This window comes from Cavia porcellus, unplaced genomic scaffold (assembly GCF_034190915.1).
Source record: "Cavia porcellus strain 051 isolate PalLab524CR breed Dunkin Hartley unplaced genomic scaffold, mCavPor4.1 scaffold_15, whole genome shotgun sequence".
Taxonomy (NCBI): domain Eukaryota; kingdom Metazoa; phylum Chordata; class Mammalia; order Rodentia; family Caviidae; genus Cavia; species Cavia porcellus.
The window spans coordinates 59,848,716-59,861,059 of NW_026947498.1; the positions used below are offsets into that span (position 1 = coordinate 59,848,716).

Genomic DNA, 12,344 nt, shown 5'->3' on the forward strand with positions numbered 1-12,344 from the left:
AACTGTTCTGTCTTGTGGCCCCTCCATCACTTGACCTCGGAGTCAGCTTGCTGACCGTGGGAAGGACACATCCACTTTTGGGACAGTGGGTTCAGTAGTGATGTGGTCATTCCATTAACTACATCCAGATGAAACAATACTGGGAATGTAATTTTTTGCCTAGGTTGTTGCTTCCATAAGACACATTACTTATTTTAATGCATAGCTAGCCAGCTTGGTCATTAAAAGAGGCTTCAATAAAGCTTTTTTGCCATCACATTTGGCACACTATTAAGGAAATTCAGATAAAATTTGAATTTGATTTATAGGTAATACCCTGAAAATGAGAGAATATATTTTTAATTAATATTTTCTGTAGGTTTTATTCTTTTAATCACACTTGGTACTCAAAGGATGTATAATTTGACCAGTAAATTATAAAATTGCATATTTAGAACAAATATATTTTGAAAAAAATTCAAGAAAAATCTTTTTCTTTTGGGGGTTATTTTTAAATCAGGTGTTTTGGGGCTTAGATAAGAAACTGGCTCAACGTAAGCATTTTCCCTCGGTCAACTGGCTCATCAGCTACAGCAAATACATGCGGGCGTTGGATGAGTACTATGACAAACACTTCACAGAGTTTGTTCCTCTGAGGACCAAAGCGAAGGAAATTCTGCAGGAAGAAGAAGACCTGGCAGAAATTGTACAGCTTGTAGGAAAGGTAAGTTGTTAAAGCTCATGTGGGACAGATCTGTGGGCTACTGTGGAGTATAGAAAGACAGGTAAAACTTTTGAAATGCAGATTCTTGCCTAACAAAATGAATAATTACCAGATTTAAATTAAAATGTTAACATGTAATTAGTATCAAATATTGTAAATTAATAAAAATTTTTATTCTTCAAAGCTAATTTAGCATCATCCTGGATGTTTCGTAGATAAAGAGGAAAGCTTTGATTTTCTTTTAGTTCTTGAGATGGACATATTTGTTACTGTCCAAATGAGAGGTCGCAGAGTTAGGATCTGTTAACTGAGGAGCACTTGGGCTAGGAATCAGATGGGTTAAATTCTAGTTTCTTCAGTAATTAGCTATGTGACTTTCAACTAGTGACTTCCTTGATGCTTCAAAGGAAGATGGTATGATTAAATTTATCCAAATTAGCTGGGTATGTAGTTCAGAGGTAGAGTGTGTGCCTAGAATATACAAGGCCCTGGTTTCAGTGTCTAGTATTGCAATTAAAATTAAATTTTAAGACAAATCTTAGAATTGAATGAATTCACAGTAACTGAATAGAACACAGTTCTCTGATTTGTTCTTTTTTATTATATTTTGTAAACTCACCTCCTAAGTTTTTCTTGTAGAAGAGGCAAATTAGAGTTAATATGCATAATGTGCATTAAATATTCATTATAGAATACTATTGCCCTTCAAGAATAACAAAAAACTGAAAACCTGTAAAACCAGATAAAGGCAAAACAAGAAAAGAAACTATGAGTTCTTTTTATTTATAAATATACATATAAAATATTACATTTTACTACACCCAGTAGGATGTTTAAAAAATAGAATAATACACTACCAGCAACTAAAGTTTATTACAAACACTATGCAGTACAGAACGCATTATTATGATTCAACAGTGTAATTAATGTAATAGAAAAAGGATATTTCTTTTTTTTTTTTTTTTTTTGTCTTTTTCTTTTTTATCAGTACCAAGGATTGAACTCACGACCGCCTGCTTGCAAGGCAGGTGCTTATGCCGCTGAGCTAAATCCCCAGCCCAGAAAAAGGATATTTCAGTCAACATGGAAAAATATTTGAATTTTGTTACTTCGTTATGATTTTTTGAAACCTCTTAAGGAATAGAAAGGAGCTTTCTTAGTTTATTAAAGCAATGTATTAAACTGGATATGAGGGTTTGTTCCTGTGGGCCCACCTACAGGAAGGAAGGATCACTTGAATCCGGAAATTCCAGACCAGGTTGAGCAATACAGCAAAAGTTTTAAGAAAGTAAAAATAGGCCAGGTGTGGTACAGCTGCTTGAGGGGTTGAAATAGGTGGATGACAATTTCAAGGCCAGCCTGGGCAACATAGCAAGACCATGTCTCAAAAAAGAGGGTGGGGAATGCAGGTCAGTGATAGAGCAACTCTAGGTTCAGTTTCTGTTACCACAAAAAAAAAAAAAAAAAAAAAAAAAAAAGTAAAAGAAAATACCAAAAACCTAAGAAAAACGTGTCATTTACTGGAGGATGCATTTAAAGGTCAGAAAAGTAACCAAGAATGCCGGCTATCTTTTTTTTTTTTTTAATCGGTACTGGGGATCGAACTCACAATCACACACTTGCAAGGCAGGTACTTATGCCGCTGAGCTAAAGCCCCAGCCCAAGCTTTGGGGATTTTTTTTTTTTTTTTTTTTTTTTTTGGTACCGGGGATTGAACTCACAGCCTCTCACTTGCCAGGCAGGCACTTATACTGCTGAGCTAAATCCCCAGCCCCGGCTATCATTAATTGAAAAGAGTTCCTGAGCAAAGATGTAAGAAAAGTTGTAAAATATAATTATTTATATATAACGTGCTCATATAACTAGAAAAATAACTAGTAAGGAAACAGAAATAATAAAGAATTTGATGATGGATCCTGATTTAATATAAATACAAATCAAGACAATTTTTCTATATTAGCAGTGCTAACTAGAAGATAGGAGAATCACAACCTTTAAAAAAAGGTAGAAAAGGTGCTTTTTCTTTATTGGATGTTACTACCCATAGTAATAAAAACTAGTATTGGTAGATAAGCCAGTGGAACAGAATAGCGGTAGATGTGCATATATGTGGACCCTAGATACTGCAAAATAAAGAAATCAAGTGAGGAAAGAATGGATTGTGCTTTGGTTTGATTTGGCTTGGTTTTGTTTGAAACAGTTTTGCTATGTCCTGAACTCTCTGTGTAGCCCAGGCTGACCTCGAACTCATAGCAGTTCCTGCCTCAGTCCCCCAAGTTGGGATTATAGGATTGTTTTAGTGAACAATGAAAAACTATTTATTACTTGGAGAAAATAAAACTGGATTGCTACCAAATTCCACATGCAAAGTTGGGCATCAGATTATCTTAACTGTGAGAAGGAAGACTTTCACATTAATAGAACAAATGTTAAAAGTATCTTTTGGGGCTGGGGATTTAGCTCAGCGGCATAAGCACCTGCCTTGCAAGTGTGTGGTCGTGAGTTCAATCCCTGGTACCGATAAAGAAAAAGACAAATATATATATCTTTTGGACCTAGGATTGGAAAAGAACTTAAACTGCCACAAACAAATTAAAAGAAAAATTTATTTTTACAACTTAAGATTTTTGTTCAACAGAGGCCTAGCCATGGCTCAAGTTAGTAAACCAGTGACAGATTGGAAGAGAAAGTTGCAACTAAAATCGATGGGATGTACAAAGATTTACTTTAAGTTGACAAGAAGACTAAAATCTTAAAGGAAATGTGGGCAAAGGAAAAAACAAATATGTTATAGAAGAAACAACTCAAAAAGTTACAGTCCTGTGGAAAATGTCTGGACAACAGTGCATATCTCATTATGCTGCTGAGAATGGCCGAAATTGGAAAGCTGAGCATAGCTAAGTGTTGTGGGGATAGAGGGACAGATATATCATCTTCCTGTGTCTCATCTGGTGCTGCCCTTGCGGAAACACTCTGATAGGATTTGTTTTAATACCCTGGCATCTAGCAGTTTACTTTTGGATATTTATCTTCCAAGAAATTCTGAAATGAGCCATTAGGTACATATTTATGTTAACAGAGTTAGAAGAATTTGATTGCCCTCAACTAGGGGCAGAACGTGGAAGGTAAAGAATGGAAGATGGGCACCTCAGGAAATGAACTGTATGTCAGCCGGAAACATCAAATTATGTGGCACACAGCAATGAGGGTGGCGCTTCAAAGTGAAGCAGCAGATTCAAGAGTGTTTTGCATAATGAAATATACAAACTGCACAAAATAAAATATACATTTCATATAAATTTAAATAATACAAAACATAAAATATTTTGCTATTTACCTGTAGTTAAAGAAGGGAATGAAGGTAAAAGGGATTTTTAGTTTTTGTTTTTATTTTTTTGGTACCAGGGATCGAACTCACAACCCTTGCACTTGCCAGGCAGACACTTAGGCCATTGAGCTAAATCCCTGGACCTAAAAGAGATTTTTTTCTTTTAAAAAACAAGAAAAAAAAAAATCTGATCCTTACCTAAGGAGCTTACTACAAATAAGTACTACTAAGGTACAGTTAACCACTGGTTCTGTCACTTAATCATAATTACCAAGACATCTTTACTCATTAATGAGCCTATCAGTGATGTGATATTATGCCCAGGTTCCCAAATATTATTAAAGAAGCTGAGAATGGGAATGTCAGGTTTAAGACCAATCTGGGAAATTTTGCAAGATGTTGTCTGAAAAAGGTTGGAATTGTAGCTCAGTGGTGTAGTAACCCTAAGTTCAATCCCCAGCACCACACACACCACACACACACACACACACACACACACACACACAAATAAACACTGAGAATCGAAATTAAGTTAGCAAACCAGAATTTGAAGTATTTCCCAATAAAGAATGTCAATCAGTTTGCACACCTATGTTATAGCAGCACTGTTTGCTATAGTCAAGAGTGAGAGGAACCCAGTATGGGTAAAACTGTAAGAATGTCATGCTAAGTGAAGTAAGTCAATCACAGAAAGACAAATACCATATGATTTCACTTATATAGAGACTCTAAATAGTCAAATCACAGAAAAGTGAAGTAGAATTGCGGAATTACTATTTATGGACATACTGATGTGCATAATATTTTGAAGATCTCTTTCCAGCAGTCTGACTTAATACTACTCAACAGTAAGTACTCTTGTAGTTCACATGATAAATTTTGTACTTTTTGTCAAATTTAAAAAGAACAATCAAAAAGTAGCTGTAAAGTGAATTTATTAATGATGGGTTATTATGTATTGATTGTTTTTTGTTGTTGTTGTTGTTGTTTTTTCAGTACCAGATGATCAAACTCATGACCTTGGGTTTGCCAGGCAGGTGCTTATGCTGCTGAGCTATATCCCTAGCTCTTATATTGATGATATAATTTTGGCTTGCTAATTTGTTATCAGCATTGGTCCCACATCATGGAAGTAAACTTCTAATTTTCTTTTCTAGGCTTCATTAGCAGAAACAGATAAAATCACTTTGGAGGTAGCAAAACTTATCAAAGATGACTTTCTGCAACAAAATGGGTATACTCCTTATGACAGGTAAGCTATACAGATTTCTTTTTTTATTTGAAAATTTTCTATTGTGCTGTCTACCCACCGAAAACTTTTTCGCCTCATACAGACACATTTTAATTCAATATATTGGCTTCCTTTATATATTCATAGCAGATACTAATAGTTTAGTATGTTCCTCGTCCCAGTTTGTTCATTGATCAAATTATGGCATTATTTCCGTTTGTACAGCCATCTGTGATTATCCTAATTGTGACTTAGTTTGCAGATCTTAGGGATCATTGCCTCCTTTAGAAGCTTTCTCTATTGTTTTCTACTGCCCATGCCTTTTACCCTTTGCCTAAAAAGACATATTTGAGCTGGGGATGTAGCTCAGTGGCACGAATGCCTGCCTGGCAAGCATAAGGTCCTGAGTTCGATTCCTGGCACCAAAAATAAAAAATTATATTCTTCTTTCCTGCTTCACTTCCCAAGAGTCCTCATGTGTGTCCCCCCCACCTGCCTCCCCCCCAAGTCTTTGTTACATCCCCCAGCCAGCTCTTTCCACTCCTCCCTAGTGCTGGCTTTCTCATCATTGCTATCTCTGCTACTATTGTGGGTTGCTTAGTGTTCCTATTTCTTTTAAACTTTGAGAATTTGAGCCCTTTCACCCTGGGCTACTTTTGTCCCTCAACTCATATTTGATTCCATATAAAAACCAAAGAAGAAAGAACTGAATAAAAGCAAGAGTTAACCAAAATGTAAGGCAAGGAGAAAATGTGCCAGTGTGTTATTAAGCTTCGCAAATCTCCTGCATGAAGAACGTGAGAAGCTCTGGGAAACACCCATACAAACATAACTCAGTAAAAGAAAAGTCCTTTGGAAAGGGTGTTACAGAGGTGTGTGTGAAATGATGTGCAGATGTCTTCAAACATATCAGAAGGTCGAGGAGAACAAGTGTGACTGAGTAGTTGCGCGTGTGTATACATTTTTGTTACTAGAAGGTATGGATAAGTGAAAATGACATTGGAAGGAAAGGAACTACATTAACTTTAATAACCTGCAGTTTCCTGCTTTCCTGTTGCTCACTGAACCTTAACCACTATCACAAGGGAATCTACACGATACAAAAACCATCCCTTGGAAATGGTTTGTATCGTGGCAGTACTGTTTCACTGTTTTTCCTATATATTTTTTTCTTTTTTGGTACCGAGGATGGAACTCACGACCTCACTGTTTCCTGGCAGGCACTTGTGCTGCTGAGCTAAATCCCCAGCCCCTTCCCACATAATTTTAACAGATAAAAATGAACGTTATCCTTTAAAACAAGTGAGAGGATTATATAGCTCCACATCCACTCATCCCAGGCCATAGACATTGATATGTCTTGGTCCCTAAACTCTCATTAAACAGTTACTGTTTTCCTTTGCTTTTCTTTGTTTTTTATTCTTTATGTATTGTCCGATAAGTATAAGTAGTTTGCATATTCAAATAAAGAAGCTAATGCCTAAGTATTTACACCTAAAGTTTTATCATGTAAGTGTGAACCTACTTTACGGTTTGTTTTTGTTAACTCTTCTGGCCCTCATTTGTCCCAGGTTCTGCCCATTCTATAAGACAGTAGGGATGCTATCCAACATGATTGCATTTTATGATATGGCTCGCAGAGCTGTGGAGACCACTGCCCAGAGTGACAGTAAAATCACATGGTCCATTATCCGTGAGCACATGGGGGAGATCCTCTACAAACTTTCCTCCATGAAATTCAAGGTATGTTTTGTTTCTGTTCTAACTTTTGAAAATAGCAAATGTTTCTTTGTTTCTGTTTCAGTTCCAGATCTGGGGTATGAAACTTACAATTATCACTTTCACTCATACTCAGGGCTATGGAAAACCAGAACACGCCTCAAAGTTGTGTTCAGTCATAGAAATTATAGTATGTCATGTCTACAATAAATGCTGTGTTTTCTTTTTTGTCTTAATTGGCAGGCAATTTAGGACTAAATTCTTTGTTGAACAGCAGTTACCTTAAGTACCTATTAACATTTAACCCTCATATTATTTTGAAATGACGTCTGTTTTATTTCTTTAAGATACCAGCTATTACTCCTATTTTTTTCCCCTCCTTTTTCTTTTTTTGAGACAGGGTCGGGTTCAGTAGTCTAGGCTGAGCTGAAAGTCTTTATGTGTTCCAGTTTAACCTCAAACTTAATTCTCCTGTCACATTCCTGAGTGCTGCTGTTACCAGTATGTGCCACCATATTTTATTTATTTACTTTTTTATCTTTTAAATTTTTGTCTTTTTAAGACAGGGTTTCGCTGTGCAGTTCAAGCTGGTCTAGAACTCACTTTTTAGCCCAGGCTGGCTTTATAGCAGCCTCCCGAAGACTGGGATTACAGGCATGTGTTACCATGCTCAGCTCAAATTACTAACTTTTGAGTGACTTTGTATTCTTTCAAAAACAAAAACAGTTAAGTGAAATTGCCAGTAGAAACTAAAATTATAAGGTTGTTTTAAAAATACTTGATCAATTGGTTGCAAACCAACCAAATACAATTGGTTGTATTTATTATATTTCTAAGTGATGATGTCCAGTAATGTTTACTGTTCACCTATTAAGAATAAGGCTCCAGTGTTTAGTATAAAAATTTTAGCTGGATGTGGTGACAGTCGGAAACTAAGGGAGAACATCACTGCTAGGCCAGTCTGTAGTGAGTTCAGTGCTAGCGTGAACTACATAGTGAGACTCTGTCATATATAGACTCACAACCTTTGGGTCCTGTCATTCCATTTTGAAATATATAAGCCAAGGAAATAATCAGAGATACTTTCTTTTGTGTTGGGAGCCCAGGACCTGGCACATGATAGTCTAGCACTCCTGCTGAACTGTACCCCTATTCCAGAGACTTTCAATATGAATGTATGTTAGTGGTTGTTTATGATATTTCTTAAAGGTCATCCAAGAATGAACTGAGCCAATAACATATTATGGCATTAATATAAGATAAAATATATGAAAACATTAGTGTCTTTTTCCCAAAAAATATCCAATGGCATAGAGAAATGTTTATGGCATAGAATTATAAAGTCAGGTTACCAAAAATTCTATGTATAATTTAGGGTAAAAGTTTTAAAATTTTTTTATTAATACATGCTTTGTAGTACCTGATTAAATTCATCATAGAAAATGGTACATGCACATTGAATTTTATCTTTAAAAATTATATATTCAGGGCTGGGGATTTAGCTCAGTGCTGTAAGCACCTGCCTAGCAAGCACAAGGTCATGAGTTCAATCCCCAGTACCAAAAAAAAAAAGAATTATATATTCATCAGAAGGTGAAAAAAATAGGCCTGTAATAATTTCTGGTAGTATGATTAAAGGTGAAATCTATTTAGTTACGTGTTCATTGAATCAAATTAACATCAGAGGTGCATTTTGTTTTGTTATTAAACTTTCTTCATAGCATTATTTGGAGCTACACAGTAATATTTCCTTATTGTGCATTTAGGAAATTCTCAGTTATTGGTGTGAACAGTCATGTTGCTGGTCATGTTCTTGGTTTTGTTTATTTTTCTAATACAAATTTCTCTAAGTCAGTGATGGTAAGCCTTTTAGAGACCAGGTACAGAACTGCTACCCACTCACTTATTTATTGCAAAGTACCAACACTATTATTAAACCTGAATACTGGTGTTTTAGTGTAGAAAACACAACTACATTAGCATCTTTCTTCTTAAAAGAAAAACAACCTGGCCATGGTAGCACGTCTGTTATCCCAGCATTAAGGAGGTTGAGGCAGAAGGATCCTTACAAGTTTGAGGCCAGTCTATAGTGAGTTCAGTGCCAACCTGAACTACATAGTGAGACCCAGTCTCAAAAAGATAAAAAACAAAAAGAAAAGAAAAAACACAATAACACATGTGCCACATAACACATGTGAGTTCACCACTGCTGCTGTGAATGAATGATTGGGTCCAAAAGCTGGAACATGCTAGTGTTTTCCTTTCATTTTTGTTTTTTTCTGGGGCCAGAGATCAAACCCAGAGTCTCATGCAAGCTAGGCAAATACACTATCATTGAGCCTGACATGTTAGTCTCTTTTATGTGTATTATTTGATTAAGTTGCTTTTCATAAGGATTATAAATGTAGTGGGTTTTTAAATTATTTTCTGTACTTTACTTCTCTGTCACAGTGTTATAATATCAAACCTTAATCATAAATTCTTATTTTGATTAATTCCCAGCTATCATATGCACAGTCACATGCATCTAATACGTGATACTGTATAATCTCACTTAGTTATGCGTATTGTTGAGGTTTAGTCAATAAATGTTTAACAGGCAAAATATAAAATCGATACTTTGTTTTCTTTTGGTTTGGTTGGAATATGAATCCATTTATACATTTAACCTGTGAAGGAAAATAAAGATAGTGCTTATGGTTTACCAGTATTCCTCACTTAACCTAATTCTCAAAATCTATTAAGTCAAGTAAATTGGATATGTAATGTGTGTTTCAGGATCCGGTGAAAGATGGTGAGGCAAAGATCAAAGCTGACTATGCACAACTTCTTGAAGATATGCAGAATGCATTCCGTAGCCTTGAAGATTAGAGCTGTGATTTCTTTTCTCCTTTTCTTCAGCAAACTCATACGTGTATATTTTTGTCAATTTCTCATCTCAGATGCTTTATTGTGCAGCTTTGAGACTAGTGCTGTGTGTGTTATTGTTTTGCTGTTTATTTGGTAGGTCTTCTCTAAAACAAACATTCCTGTGTTGCACTGTTTGACGGGCCTCCCTGATCCTTTTTTCCTGAAGTGGTGAATGTGTAAATAATGATATGCAATGGCTATACTACTATAAATGTGTATGGAGGGTGGAGCCCTCCTTTGTCCTAGGTTTTCTCTTTCCTCAGTCTCCATTAAATGGTAAACAGGACTACTGCATGTGCACTCTTTGCAATGAATTTGGAATGGAAGGCCTGATTTCTAAACCTTTTGACAGGTACTTTGTGAAACAACTCAGTATCTATGTGGTAAGGCCATGTGTAACTTAGCATTTTGCTAAGTAATCTTGCAGGAAATACTTTTTAAAAAGTAAGTGATTAATGTTCCAATTATGCATTGCTTTTCCATTATAAATCAAGACTATTTATGGGAAACTGTTGGGAACTATGCTGTTCTAAGGCAGTCATTTTTAGGGCTCACCAGAATTGATGAATCAGTACCCTCTAAAAAAGTGGGGAAAAAGAGCCAGATAGTCAAACTTAGATTAACATCATTTTTTAAAGTAGAAAACATTCAGTATCAAGGACTATGGTATACTTCATTACTAGAAAATCCTTTTTAAAAATATAATTAAAAAATCATCAAAAACTTGATCCACATCATATCTCTTTCTTTTCCTCAAACATCATATAAGCCTAAGCTGCTGAGAAGCATGTTGCAGTGGGATAGGCAGTAAAATGCCACTGAGAAGATACATAGTTCTAGTAGTCTAAGGTTGTTTGCCTGGAAGAACCAGGTGAGCTGTGGCAATTCTTGGGGCCAGAGTGGCGTGCTGTTACAAAGTATTGACATGTGTCACATCTTTGCATGTTTGTTTGCTTGTAGAATTTTTAAACAACTGATTTATCAGTTGTAGAAATTTTTATTTTCGTGTAGTTTTTCATTCATTGTCTCACAATTTCTCAGACTATCTCTGGCTATAGCAGCATAATAGTCTCCATTCCATTTAATGGGAATGAAATTAATACTTACATTGATTGGTATTAGGATCCGGGTCATGTGAAAAAAAGATCATTTCACCCTGTCTTTTCAATATATGTTTAAAAATAATAAGGCACACTTAGAGAGTAGCTCTAAGATCAAGTTTCCTATTAAGTCTTTTGATGGACATTGCTGGCACTATTGCATCCTCTTTAGATAGAGGAAAGAATATGTGAACATGTCTAACAGTCTCAAATACACAAATGTAATAGCATAAATAAAAGTATTTATTTTATGCCTCAGATATTATTTAAATTTTTATGTAATACTTTCTTTGGGTGATATAAAGAAAGGTGCAGTCAGTAGAGAAGTCAGAGTTTTATGGCAGTTCTTGCACTTTGCATGTTTTTACAGTGGACTCCTATTCAGGAAAGATATTCTTCTGTAACTTGTTTTTTAACCTTTCAGAATACTGACAGATAAAAATTATGCAGTGATTTGTTGAGATGTAGACCTAATGGTGCTGCTTAATCAATTTGCTTCCAAGGAGACCACTTCTTTTCTAGAGGCCCTGAGACTAGTGAAGTGAAAAGGATTTGAAAAACTTGCTTTTCCTACTTTAAACTTACCAACAAACAAAGATTATGGTCATAATGAATGATATGAAGAAACTAATTGACCAAGTTTATTTTTCATTGTTCTGAATTTGAGATGTATATTTTTACTTCTTTTAAGAATGTTGATGTATGAATGTGAAGATGCTAGAGAAACTGTGCTCAGAACATTGTGTCCCTTCATCTGTATGTTGTAGAATTTCAGGTTGGCAATTGATAATATTTCTGTAGAAAGAATGTGTTAACGTTACAAGCAATCTTTCAAAAAGATTATGCAGTTCTCTATTTATTGTGCTGTGCCTGCCCCTAAGTGCAGCCAGTGAAGCAAGTTTCATATGTATTTTTCCAGTGTTAAATCTCACACTCTGTACTCTTCGGAAATTTCCTTCCATCCTGAAGATCAAATAGAAGAAGCCATATATATTGGCTCCTCACCTTTGAGATTTCATTCTCTTTATGTTAAAAGATGTATAAAATTATTAAAAATCTATGAAAGAATAAAATGAATTTAACTTTTTTTGCTTTTTTGTTGGGATAAGATCAACTAGAAAACATGCTATCATTTTGAATTATTGTTTTAGCATAACTTTATGGTTTTTATTTCTTCCTTTATTAATTATTATTTAAAAATCATGAAATTGAATTGGACCCTTACTATAGTCTGTAAAACATCTATAATCATGTTCTTTAATGATTTCAAATTATGATATACAGAATCTTACTCTTTCTGTGTATTACTTTAAAATGAAAAAGTGTTTGGTTTCTTAAAATTCACCTCTAAAA

The 12,344-nt window shown here is 35.1% G+C and overlaps 1 protein-coding gene across 2 annotated transcripts in view; it reads left to right on the forward strand.

Annotated features, from left to right (window-relative positions):
* Nucleotides 1-12,068, forward strand: part of Atp6v1a (ATPase H+ transporting V1 subunit A) — a 54,191-nt gene extending 42,123 nt beyond the window's left edge. For both annotated transcript variants that reach the window (XM_003469209.5, XM_063224992.1), the window contains exons 12-15: nucleotides 500-703; nucleotides 5,189-5,283; nucleotides 6,834-7,005; nucleotides 9,760-12,068. In XM_003469209.5, coding sequence (XP_003469257.1) covers nucleotides 500-703; nucleotides 5,189-5,283; nucleotides 6,834-7,005; nucleotides 9,760-9,852 — 564 coding nt within the window. In that variant the 3' untranslated portion in view covers nucleotides 9,853-12,068. The remainder of the gene's footprint in view (nucleotides 1-499; nucleotides 704-5,188; nucleotides 5,284-6,833; nucleotides 7,006-9,759) is intronic.
* The last annotated feature ends 276 nt before the right edge of the window (nucleotides 12,069-12,344 follow it).